Consider the following 12629-nt stretch of genomic DNA (forward strand, 5'->3'; position numbering starts at 1 on the left):
TCAGGTCTGAACGTCTGTTATTAAACCCTGTCCCTCCATCACCCTCACAGATTTGTTTCTATTTTTCTGCTCCATACCTTCAAATGTCTCACCTCTCCTCCCTCTCTCCACCCTATTTCCCTGAAGTCCATCCTCCTCATCCTACTCCCCACCCTGCCTTTTCTCTCTTCTGCCCGCCTTTTCTGGCTCGAAGCTCATTTCATTCCTGCCCTCTCTTTGCCCTTTCCTCTCCCTCGTCTCCCGTCTTTCTATTCTTGCTTTTCCTAAGTAGCTTAACAGGGAAGAAAAACACTGCATGGCTGGACACACGGACAGTCGGCTATTCCTGCTGCAGGCCAAAGGGAAGGAAAAAATATGAAGCGTGCATCGAAGCGTCAAAGTCAATCATCCATGCATGTCCTCTTTTGTGAAACCAGTGCAATATTTTACCAGTTAATCGATAGAAAAGGGTAACTCCCACATAAACAGTTACTGTTTGTGTTCAGACAGATGTCCAATCTTGGAAGGAGAAGCTCATAAAACCAGCAAAGTTTACATATAAATACCAATAAAGTACCTTGTAGCTCTAACTCATGTAATGACCGCGATCTTGTGGAGCAGTAGATTTTATATGACTACTGAAATTATAGGTATAATCCCTCACTGCTTTGTGTTGCGTTATGCTTGGGGATTTGATACATTGAGTAGATGTTGCATTGCAGGTATTAAGCAAAAGATTATCTTTCACAGCTTAATATACCTGCTTTCTTTTTCATTGTTTATTTTTAAACATGAAAGTTCATTTCCATCAGTCTACTAACATCATTGCATTGCTCCTCTCCATTCTGATTTTTATCCTACCCCCAGGGGGGAAAAATGATGATATGTATCATTGTCATATTTTTAAACTAATCAGATTGGAGGTTTATTGTCTTGAGTGGATTCTTTGACACATCGGAGCCTTTTCTCTTTGCCATGCAGCTTAAACAAAAAATATTTCGTGGAGTCATCATGACTGACCATTTTTGATAACTGCATTAAAATTACCATATATTCCATCATTTTAACTCTTTAGATTTAGCACTTTGTGACTCAACATCCAACATACTGTCAGTGATATGCTTGAGATGAGAGAACAGGACTGATGGCCCAGGTGTACAACACACAGCATGAGACAGAGCTGAGTGATATTTTACATATCCTCTTGTGTCGTATCAGTTTGATAAAGATCGAAGGCAAAAACTGTTAAAGAACAATCGTTTTGTCTTTCTCCTTCTCCCTCTCTCTGCACAGTGATGCATTTTGATGGCGGAAAATAAAAAATAAATGTTTCATACTGGGGTGAAAGGGAAATAAACGTATTCACGAAGTCTGACAGGGACAAAGCAGTCATTCTTTGGAGTGGGAGAAAAAAAAACTTCACAGCTCTATGTAAAATGAAAATGTGGCATGTGACCTCCCTCTCATGCTGTGCTGTGTTTCTGTTGTATCCTTGTCGCTGCGCTCTTTCTTTTTGTATCTTGTTACATTTTTTTTTATTTTCTGCATATTTCTTCGCTGTTTTTCTTTCTTGACTCGATTATAACATTTTCCGTTTTTCCCCCTTCTCTCTCTGTCTCTCCCTCTTTCTCTCACTCTGCCCGGCTACTAAATAAATAATCACTGTCCTCGTTCACACCATCTGGGAGGCTTTTCTTGCAGGTGTTTGTACTGCTTCCATTTTCTCAAAAGAAAAAAAAGTGAATAAATAAGTAAATAAATGCATGACTGTAACTACTACCACAACATATTGTTGTTTGATGAGTTGTCTTGTATCACAGATGTTTAGCGCTGCTGATATTTAGCAATAATTCAAGGAGGTACATGGAAGACTGACAGGAAGTTGCTGTAAATTTAGCCTGTATTTTGTCCTTGTTGCCTTATTTAAAATGCTTTTATAACTATTTTGCATATAATAAGAGAAGACTGATGTGTGGTGAAAAAAATCCATCTTTAGTGATTCTGTACATTAGCTATGTCTAGCATGGACTAAACTTGAATATCGTTATGACTGACTTGATGAGTCTTCAACATTGTTTTGGGTTCTGACCATTTCGCCCCTTGGACCGAAGGAGATATTGGGCCGTTAGGGAAATTGGTCGATAGTGTGAAGCAGCTTGTGAGGTATCCATGATCAGATACGAAGGAGTGCTGAGGAACTACAGTCAAACAGTTTATCATCAGTAAGTGCATTAAGTTACCGAATGCAGGGCTGTCTCAGAGAGATAGGCGCCTTCTAAATTCTATCAAACCATTGTCATTTGGCAGTTATCACCTGCAGAATCAGATTTGTGCAGTGCAAGATACTGAAACACAGTCAGCTCGTTGGAGTAAAGACGAACCGGAGTGATTGTTTTGACAGTCTTGTCCTCCTTCTCTCTGTCTCTTTCTTTCCCATCCTCTCCCTCACGATTTCTACTTATGTCTTTCTGTTTTTTCGCCTATTCAGCTCCTCCATAGGCTAAATCCTGAGTGCTTGTCTCTTCTTCTCTCCATCGATTCCTGAAGCTACTCTCTCGAATCTCTGCCAAGAGTCGCTCTGCTCAGAGCTACAAGCATAGGAGGGGTGAATGTGGGAGACAAAAAATAGATTAACAAAAAAAGAAATAGAAAATAAAACAGAGTGGCCAGAAGTAATTCAATGGCAGGGCGAAAGAGAAGGCACAGCATCAGGGAAACGGGGCGCTGAACCGAGATTGGAGAATGATTGAAAAGGGTGTCAAAAATCTCTGCTGAGATTGGTCCTGTCATGTAAAACAGAAAGATTGAAACTTTTGCTGAGCATAAACTATCCACATTTATTTAGACTCAACAGGTTTTAAAAAAAAAATCATTTGGTGTCAGCCAACAACAGCTACACGAAGCATGACCGAAGTGAAGTGAGTGTCATATGAAGACAAACAATTGTTCAAATCCATCCGTCCAATCAGAAAACCACCGTTTGCTTACTTGATTGTTACATATTTACTGTTTTTAATTCACAGAAGAACCTTTTAGAGTAATACCTGTAGGAAAAATACTTTAAAAGGGTATAGCTTTCCTGACAAACCTGGGATAAATATTTTATTGGGCGTCTGTCGTTCAGCAAATTGGTAATTTGATAAATTCTCCAAAGAGAGGTTTAAACACACACACTTGCACACATACGTGCACACACACACGCAAGCACGCACGCACGCACGCACGCACGCACGCACACACACACACACACACACACACACACACACACACACACACACACATTCCACATGCCTGAGGATGTTGCAGTGGGCCAGCAAGGAATCTTTAATAATTGATTTCTTAAGTTATTTTTTGTGCTTCCTACAGTAACTTCCCAAGCCGCTGTAATGCCAGCTAGCAAGATTTTGCTGGGTTGCATACAGTACACACACACACACACACACACACACACACACACACACACACACACACACACACACACACACACAGACATGGATTGGCGTAAACCACACGATAGACTACTGTAAACAGATACAGAATGTGTTTGTACTCACTCTGTGGGAACTTGGGAGGGTTGTCGTTGACATCAGTGAGGGTGATTTTAACCTCGGTGGTCCCTGACAGCCCACCCATGTGTCCTCCCATGTCTTTGGCCTGGATGACAACATCGTATTCCTGGCGTGCCTCACGGTCCATGTTTGGCAAAGCAGTACGAATTATACCTGAAAATACAGATTTATATGAATGCTCAGGTTACATTTGCTCTACCCTGGGATAAGATTTGTCTGTGTAACCAAAACTGTCACATATACACACACATCTAAATTATTTAATCATTGAATGTTATTTTGAGAATTAAATGGCAAGAATAAATCATGAATTAATATTTCATGAACTCACACAGTTGAAAAACAGGAACATTTGTGGAGCAAAAACTGTGGATGCAATTTACTTGAAGATTTCTTTCAAGAAAACACATCATTGCTCATTGTTCACATTAATAGGAACTCCAATTAAACATGTGTGAAGTCTTATTTTTCCCCATTTCAAGCCCTACTAATCTCTTCTATTTGTTTCATTCATCACTGGCTGCTCTCTTTCTCTCTCTCTTGCTCGTTCTCCACATGTCTAGCTGCAGACTCTGGGAGTTGGTGCTTTCTGCTGTCACATTATGCCAAGTGTGTGTGGATATAGTGTGTGTATGCATGTGTGCATGTGTGTGACAGCATGGAAAGCTGATAATCTCCAAACCAATTAGAAATGTGAGCTATGGATTTGAGCCAGTCAAATACCCAACACTGGTTTGATTAGACAGATTTACTCTGCGCAAATCTCTCTCCCTCTCTGTGCCCCAACCAATGTGTCACCATGGACTCACCCGCACTGAACCAATTTCTTTTTCCTAACCTCCTTTTAAGTTCTTCTTCACGCTGTCGGACCCACAGCTACTCGTCTGCCCTAACCTCTCTTACATACAGTTTCTTTTAACGCAAACCCCAATATTAGTCCTTGACTCTGCAGAGACTGAATGTCCTCTGGGGACCACTTTTACAGCGGTTCCCCCAACAATTTCAGCAGAGAAGATGTGCTGTTGTATGATCCCTGCAGCAGGGAGTTCCAAGCTTTGTACATTAAGTGTGTTATGCTGTGGAAAACTTGCAGAAAGACAGGTTTTCAGTTTGGCCTTGGTGACGAGCAGTTTTTCACAAGGTGCCTCAAAGATATAGAAGTTGGAGCATGTTGGCCACCCTGCTCGGATGTTCTCCCTGAATCTGAGTGGGTTCTTTCTGGGTTCTCCAACTTCCTCATACCATCTAGAACATGCAATATACGTAGATGAGCTGGAAACTCTAGGGTCTAGGGTGTGCCCCATAACACCTGAGAAAAGATCCAAACAGACTTGGTTGGTGCTTTGCTGCACTGAGCACCACAACGGATGAAAAGGATTGCTATCTAGGAAGCAGCAGTCCGGGTAGTCTTCATGTCTGTTTCCTATATCTTAACAGGAAGGGGCTTTACTCCATCATTTGGCTGTTATGCAGGGTAGTTACCTGTCTGAGGCTCCACGGAAAAATACGGTTGTCCTTGCAGAATGCTGTAAACCAGCCTGGCACTGTTGCCGTAGGTGGGGTCATCAGCATCTGTAGCTGTCACCTGCATCACTGACGTACCTACAGGACAGACACACAGACATGACAGACAAGTCAGGAGATCACTCTATACCTCAGTGATTCAGTTCATGAATGGTTTGACAAACAAGCTTGTCACAGGGAATTTGCCGATTCACCTGACTGCACCAGGTGGATGGGGAAAGGAAATGGAAAATACTCTTCTTTCTCTCAGATGCTGAGGCTGAGCAGCACCGGCGATGCCGGTCTCCACTATTATTTTTCTACATTCCATTCCTGTCAGGTGAAAATATCCACTCTCTACTGATTTTCAAGTTTTTAAAACGAAACATTATATTTCATCCTTATTTTTATTGAGCTCACCACCTGGATTTATGGCACCCTTTTAAATTCCATCAGCTAATCTGAAAACTTGATGGTTAAAATAAAACAGTTTCCAAATGTAGTGTATCCTGATGAGAGCAATTTACTTCCTTTAAATGTCTGTTAAATGGAGTTGACACAGTTAAACTGAAAAAAAAGGACAAATAAATCACATTTTCAAAAGTGTGAATTACATTTTAATGACTGAAAATAAATGCTGGAATGTCCTTTTTTCAAATGTGACACAGCTCATAAATCGTATTCTCTAAAAAAATTCATCAGAACGACTTCTCTGGAGTGTGGCTCCTGTCAGTTATACCACACCCAAACAACATTTCCTGTTTTTGAGAAGAAAAAAACCCCAACGCAAATAATGACAGGGGTGAGACCCCACCTCTAATCCAATGCCAGACCCCATCTCTCACCCAATGGGAGGAATTTGTGCATTCACTAAAATAGACAAAAATATTCATAGCGTATAAAAGATTAGCACTAAGTCATTTGCAGGCTTAATTCCAAAGAGTTGAACTTAATTACAAAGTTCAACTCATTTATACTCTTACTGACTTCAACTGTTTGGTCATGTCAAAGGTAACATAAGTAAAGCAAGACTGAGTGTTCCTCACCGCTAGTTTCCCCAAGTTAGTTTAATTGTGAGTCTTCACCATTGGAGAACATGTACACATCCTCCTGGGTGCTTCATATCAATGAAAGTGTTGTTGTTGGTTCATCCTTCTAATATGCTGTTTGGGTCTTTAGTATGCCAGATGCGAGTAGCTGAGTAACCATATCCTACTGCATACAGAATCCACTGGGTATATAACTTTAATCAAGTTCTATTTCATCAATCTCTCTGTGTGGCTGCTACCTTAAGCATGAAGGTAAATTAACAGGAAACTTAATTTTAAAGAGCCTTTCCTGTCCTGTCTGTTCTAATTCTGACATCCATGAGGGAAAATGGATGCAGTTAGTCAAATTATAGCTTCTCTTTCTGTTCCAATTCTGTGAATGTGGATAACCGCAACCGTCAGACCTCTGTATTCAGGTTTAAACGAGAAGTGAATAGGAGAGAAAAACCTGAACAGAATTTATTCAAAAGTCTTTTCAGAAATACGTCTTTAGAAGTCTGGTCAAGTCAAAGAAGAGATTTCACTGTCTGTCAGACAGCAGCACCGTCAATGTGGTTCATTTCAGGTACTACTGCAGTTTACTCTCCAGACGATATAATGTTAGGATAGAAAATCAGATCAGAAGCTCCAAGTAATGAGACTGCTAAGGAGTTCCCAGGCTAGATGTTGCCGTCTTTCTGCTGCTGATAATTTCACTTTCTCCTGTTGGGAGACTGGAAGAAAACACAGGGCTTCTTAGGAGCCCAGTGTGTCGGCTAATGGTCTGTTATCTACTTTTCGGTCACAGATTTCTGTGATAATTAATATTGTATAAGAATAACTGCTTAGCTTTTCACCAGCTGAGGATGAACTCAATCATTGACAATTCTTTGCTTCAGTAACAGATGTCACTCAGCATAGTGAGCAGAGGTTTTTGGTGCTAAAACAAATGGAAAGATATCATCTCTTCTTTTTTAGACATGTAACATTGCAATTTAACGTACTTGACTAACGTGCATTTGTCTTACTCTTTCACGTCACTGTCATTTACTATAGATTAATCTTCCTGTTTCTTCTTCACCAGCCTTGAACATTCCCTTACTCTTTTACTTACTACTCACCAACATTGGACATCTCAGGCACCCTGGCATAGTACGGTCCATGTAGAAACTCAGGAGGGTTATCGTTTATGTCCTGAACTTTCACGATGAACTCTGATGGAGGTTCCAAAGGCTTATTTGTGTCCCTGTCGACGGCCTGGGCTGTCAAAGTGTACTGGGCTTGCTCTTCGCGGTCCAGAGTTTTCGTGGCGTGGATGTTGCCTGTCTTGTCATCAATAACGAAGATGGTCCCCGCACCTTCGCCGGATAGGATATACTTGATGTTACCGTCACCTGAGTCTACGTCTGAGTGGAGCTGGGGTAGATGGGGAGAGAGGTGGAAGAGTATTAAAAAAAAACCATAAAGCAGAGACAGGGAGACTTGAAAATGGCAGCAGATGATGGATGCTGAGAACATCTGGATTTCAGATGGTGTGGAAAGAGAGACAGACGAGTGGTTGCTGCGTGATGTGACGTACGGTCCACAGACAAAACTGGAACACATACTCGTGTTCGGATGCCTGGCAGATGTGAAACCAGGTTTCCGTTTCTCAAGTCTACAAAAAACAGGTCTGAAGTCCAGAGTGAGACTGTTCGATGTGGAATCACTAATAAGTCAGGGATTTAGAATTTTGTCATCCCAAAAATTGAATAATGTTCAACATCCAATTAAACCGTTGTTCTTCCTTTACAGTCCAGAGATGATGAAATACGAGGCATTGTTAACATTTGTTGTTTTTTATGAAGGCTGTTTGAGTTATGTTGTTGTAGAGATGGACCACAAATCATTTTTGCCCTTGAACATGAATGTAACCTCTCCCTTTTATTAATGGGAAATGCTCTTTGAAATCAAGGAAGTTAATTGTCTATTGTCATCCTGCATTCTACGCCTCGACTGCCAATGTAGGCAATGGAGGGCAAGTCGGCCATAAATTAAGCAGCAAGTCAAATTTTTGATGAACATTTTGGTACTAATTATGTTTCTCTCAAGAGAAGAGAAGAAAGGTTTCTGGAAGAATGGTTTACACCTTGGATTTTATTATACTCACCCTGCCAACCAGCACCGGGTCAGGCCCGGTGTACTCCTCAATGACAAAGAACTGATTCCAGACCCATCCACGTTTAGACCTATGGAGTACCTGCCCTTCCTTCCCTCCCCTCAGTTTGTGTTTATGTAGTGACAAGTGACCTAAAAGAAAAAAACAAACAAAAAGCAAACATGATTTGATTTCTTTTCTTCATATTAAATTTTTCTGTGAAGCATCAAAATTATTCACATTCCTACAAGATTTAGAGCTAAATAAAGACCTTTGTTTAAGTTTGTGTTAAATATAAAATGAAATATAAACTGATGTACCACTGCACTTTATGGCTGTGAATATTTTCAGCAGCCTGGATTCCAATGTGGGTGGGCATAAGTAACCTCGTGACTGAAGAGACCCTCTTTCACATTATGTGTCGCCGGTTCAATTGCCAACTGAGGGAATGTGGGCGATGTTAACGACAAACGCTTTAACAAAAAGAGTTATTAGATGACCCTTCACAAGGCAAATAACCCCTGTCTGCTAATGTGGGAATATATGTTGATGAAGAGGAACCTCAGTGGAAACAATGAACAATAGAAGTAATATTGTAATGAAAAGACAAACTAACAGCGCAACAACAAAAAAATGCATAAAATCTGAAGACGAAACCTTCCAAGAACAAAACTGGGCCAAGAGTAAGGGTAAAGGTAGCCTATTGGATGAGATAGGAAACATCTTAAGATGTAAAATAGAAGTCAAGTTTAACATCCGTATACTGTACAGCATCGAATCATTGTGTGGAGGGACAAATGGTAAAGGGACCTCTTAGTGATTGTTGTACCTGGATGTCTGTGTCTGTGGCCCCGTTCATCCAAAGATGTGTTTCTTTTATGGGTCCCTAATGCACCACTGCAGACCGCTGAAACTCCCACCAGCAACAGGAAAGCTCTCATCAGCCCGAGGCCCGTCCGCTTCAGCATCGCCATGTTGGACAATCTGAGCAAACACGTACTTCACTATGTGGTTCCTCTCAGCGGAGCTCCGCTCCCACCGAGGTGATATCCTATTTTTGCTGACAAAATGTTGTAGATGAACTTCCTAGTTCATTAGCCGAGATGGGGCCTTTTGGTGTGGATATTCATCACTGACATTAACGCTGATGTGTTTCGTCTGTTAGTCTCCTTCACTGCTAATCGTAAAGCCTGAAAAACAAAGCAGAGGACAAAGTGGTTTGGTGAAAACTATGAAAATACTGTTGAGTAGACAATTCAATTGATATAAAACAAAAAACAAAAAAACCCCAAGAAATCCATACTTTAGCATTAACTGATAGTCATAGTGATTGATTTGATTTGACATTATTCAAATAGAAATCAAAAACAATTTGATCAAAATTATCATTATCAACATCAATAAAGGCAGATGCCATGACTCTCCCTCAATCCCATTCGAGTGTGCTGCAGTTAGAAAAAAGCCAACTCCCTGTTTTGTAAGATACTGTTGAAGTCTCTTTAATACATTTTAATGAATAGTTTGCCAGTGACTGTGCTACACAGCTGATATGCTCGGTGCCTTGAAGGAATTAATGCCATGAAAGTAAGTTGAAGTAGTCAGACTGGCTGACGGTGAATTGACCATAACGGTTACACAACATTCTAAATTCCAGATAAGTCACCCTAACGGTTGCGGCATTTTTAGTTTAATATTTTAACCACAAGACCAAATAGCCGTGACACCAAACTCTTATGGTGTGATTCTTTGGATGTGTACACTGTGTGTGTTTAGAATTCAGTTTAGCATTCAGCTCATTACACAAGAAAATTCCCTTATGGCTCATTGGGTACTTTTGATCACATGACTAGTCAACTGGGAAACACTGATAGTTGATTCCATATTAAATCATCCGGCTAATTACCCTTTTGTCTTTTGATTGGTATGCATACCTGTTTATCCATATGTGTTTGTTTTAAGCCTGAGTGCTCTTTAGTCATTACCACTCCTTCACTAAGGTAACTGCTTGATGCGACGTATATAAATGAACTTGAGATCTTACAAAAAAAGATGCAAACAAAATCATTTACGGTGAAAACAAAAGCAGAAGAAAAGTAAGTGCATGAAGAAAATCTTGCTTAATTTGTAATGAGATAATGAGCTATAAAGAAAGATGTTTGAAAAACACGCCTCCTAACCATTTTCAGCCCAGTTGTGATTGCTGTGAAAATGTGTTTGACAGGCTCTTAAACTGACATTTATCAAATGAAGTGTCTGGTTGATTTAACAAGTAAAAACAATGCCACTCAAAAAGTAAATAGCTTCTCCCGAAAAAGCTGCCATCTTTCTGCCAGTGATTTGTCTGAAGACAAAATGCATAAAACAAAATGAGGACAAAATGATTGACAAATGAAAATTTAAGTTTGAACGAAACGTGTCTGTGTAGGTTCTCATTCATACAAGTCATGTTTATCCAAAGTTGTTTAAATCAATCCACTGGACTTCAAGAAAGTTCCTTGAAGACACGTCTCATCCAAGAGACTTCTTGGGTTCTGAATAGCACTGACCATACCTTACAGAGGCTAAAAGCTGAGGAGAGGTGAAAAATTTTCAAGGAACTTTCTAAAAGTCCAATAGCTTGAATGAAACTATTGTCAGGAAATTATTTCCAATTACATATTTAAAGTTTACAACACAACTGAACATTGTTCCTCCATATAAAAATGTTAAATTTTCTCACTCCACTGGGGAATCCCCAATGGCTGAGAGAGCAGACCAAAAAGAGTTAGACAGGAACAGACGGGAAACTCAACCCAAAACCAGTCAGTCATAATTGCTGTTGGATGGCTTTTGGCCAGACCACTTCCTGTATTTGAATACATGACTCAAACGTCGTGAACCCATGTGTGTCATGGGTCAGACCACTAGAGTACCAATATGGAGGCTGACTCACTCTCACAAACTGATAAACAACACCATATACTTTCAGATTTCAGCACACTTAGATTTCCGTCATGTTAGAATACACCTTGTCCTGATATTAGCGGATAGGCATCAGTCCTGTCTTCTCCTCCATCCATCTTACAGTCCTTTACTATACCCTATCGAATACGGAACACAATAATAACCAACCATCATCTCAATTATCTTTTTTTTGTAAAAATCTCTTTCCTCCTCTGTCTCATTGTGTTTCGTGCTCTGCATCTTCAGTTGGAGTAGTTGTAATAGAAACCAAGACGTAATCACAGTGATTAACCCCAGAACTAAAAATGGCGGCCTCTTCAGACTTGTCTGTTACATTTAAGCTTGTAAAATTAGAACATAAGATGGAATTTTGTTGCTTTAAAGATAAAACCTGAACCTTTGCATTCTTTCTTTAGCAGCCAAAAATTATGTTAAATAAGTGATATGTATGGTTTTGACCAACATTTCTCAGAAATGTGTTGGCAAAGTGAGCTCACTTTTGACATTTTCAACAGATTGAAACCTAAAACGTAGAGCTCAACAAACATGTTGAAACAGTATTTTCAAAAAAAATATTTGCCATGTCAACGCCTAAGATTCATTTTCTTTTGTTCTCTTTCTCTTCCTCTGACATCCGGGAGATGCGTCTTCATAATGACTGAACAACTGGCACAGTGTAGCTCTTTCTACTGATGTAAATCCCTTTTTTTGTCTCAGTATCGCTCTATTCCTTCATTGAACCATCTTCTCCCTCAGTCATTTTCTCCGGCTGAACTGCAATGCCATTTTCTTTTCTCGCTCTCGCTCTTCTCAGAGCCAAACCTCCAACAGCAACAGTGGAAAATGCCTGGAAACTATATGGACAGCAAAGAAAGCATTTTTCCCCCCTCTTCTACTCCAATATTCTCTCTTTCCTTCACTCTCTTGGGATCAGTGATAAATGTAATTCATGTACAAATGTGATATATATTCCCATCTGTCTTGGCACACTTTGCTGATTCCTTTTGCTAATTTTGTACAACCTTTGTTCTCTATGTTCTGCCATGTCAGGAATGGACAAACAATTGTAGTACTACCATTGTGTACAAAAGAATGAATGTGAGAATCGGAGGTGAAATGAAAAGATGTACAGGTAATTAACTGTGCTATTTTCCAGGTACATGAACACAACATCCTATGCCATCAACTTTGGTCATACCAATGTCAACAGAAAGAATGCAGGCATTGATGGATAGAATGTCTACAGATGGGAATATTCAATTTACATGGAGGGAGCTAAAACAGGCCTTTAGCCAGCAGCTAATAGCAGTTAGATATAACTCAAAAAAATAAAGTCAATATAAAATGTCCTCAAACTACAGAGACAGAACCAGGAAAGAGTAACTTCTTATATAATAAGAGAACAAGATCAGCCGTCATATTACATGTTAATGCGTTCTTTTCTCATCTGTGTTACGAGGTTGAGTTCTG

At 40.0% G+C, this 12629-nt stretch overlaps 1 protein-coding gene across 2 annotated transcripts in view; it reads right to left on the bottom strand.

Annotated features, from left to right (window-relative positions):
* cdh11 (cadherin 11, type 2, OB-cadherin (osteoblast)) overlaps nt 1-12629 on the bottom strand; it is a 71864-nt gene that overhangs the window by 15006 nt on the left and 44229 nt on the right. For both annotated transcript variants that reach the window (XM_068328348.1, XM_068328347.1), the window contains exons 3-7: nt 9046-9406; nt 8229-8368; nt 7201-7495; nt 5031-5150; nt 3534-3701 (exon numbers count right to left, since the gene is read on the bottom strand). In XM_068328348.1, coding sequence (XP_068184449.1) covers nt 3534-3701; nt 5031-5150; nt 7201-7495; nt 8229-8368; nt 9046-9190 — 868 coding nt within the window. In that variant the 5' untranslated portion in view covers nt 9191-9406. The remainder of the gene's footprint in view (nt 1-3533; nt 3702-5030; nt 5151-7200; nt 7496-8228; nt 8369-9045; nt 9407-12629) is intronic.

The sequence above is a fragment of the Antennarius striatus genome, chromosome 11, assembly GCF_040054535.1.
Source record: "Antennarius striatus isolate MH-2024 chromosome 11, ASM4005453v1, whole genome shotgun sequence".
Taxonomy (NCBI): Eukaryota; Metazoa; Chordata; class Actinopteri; order Lophiiformes; family Antennariidae; genus Antennarius; species Antennarius striatus.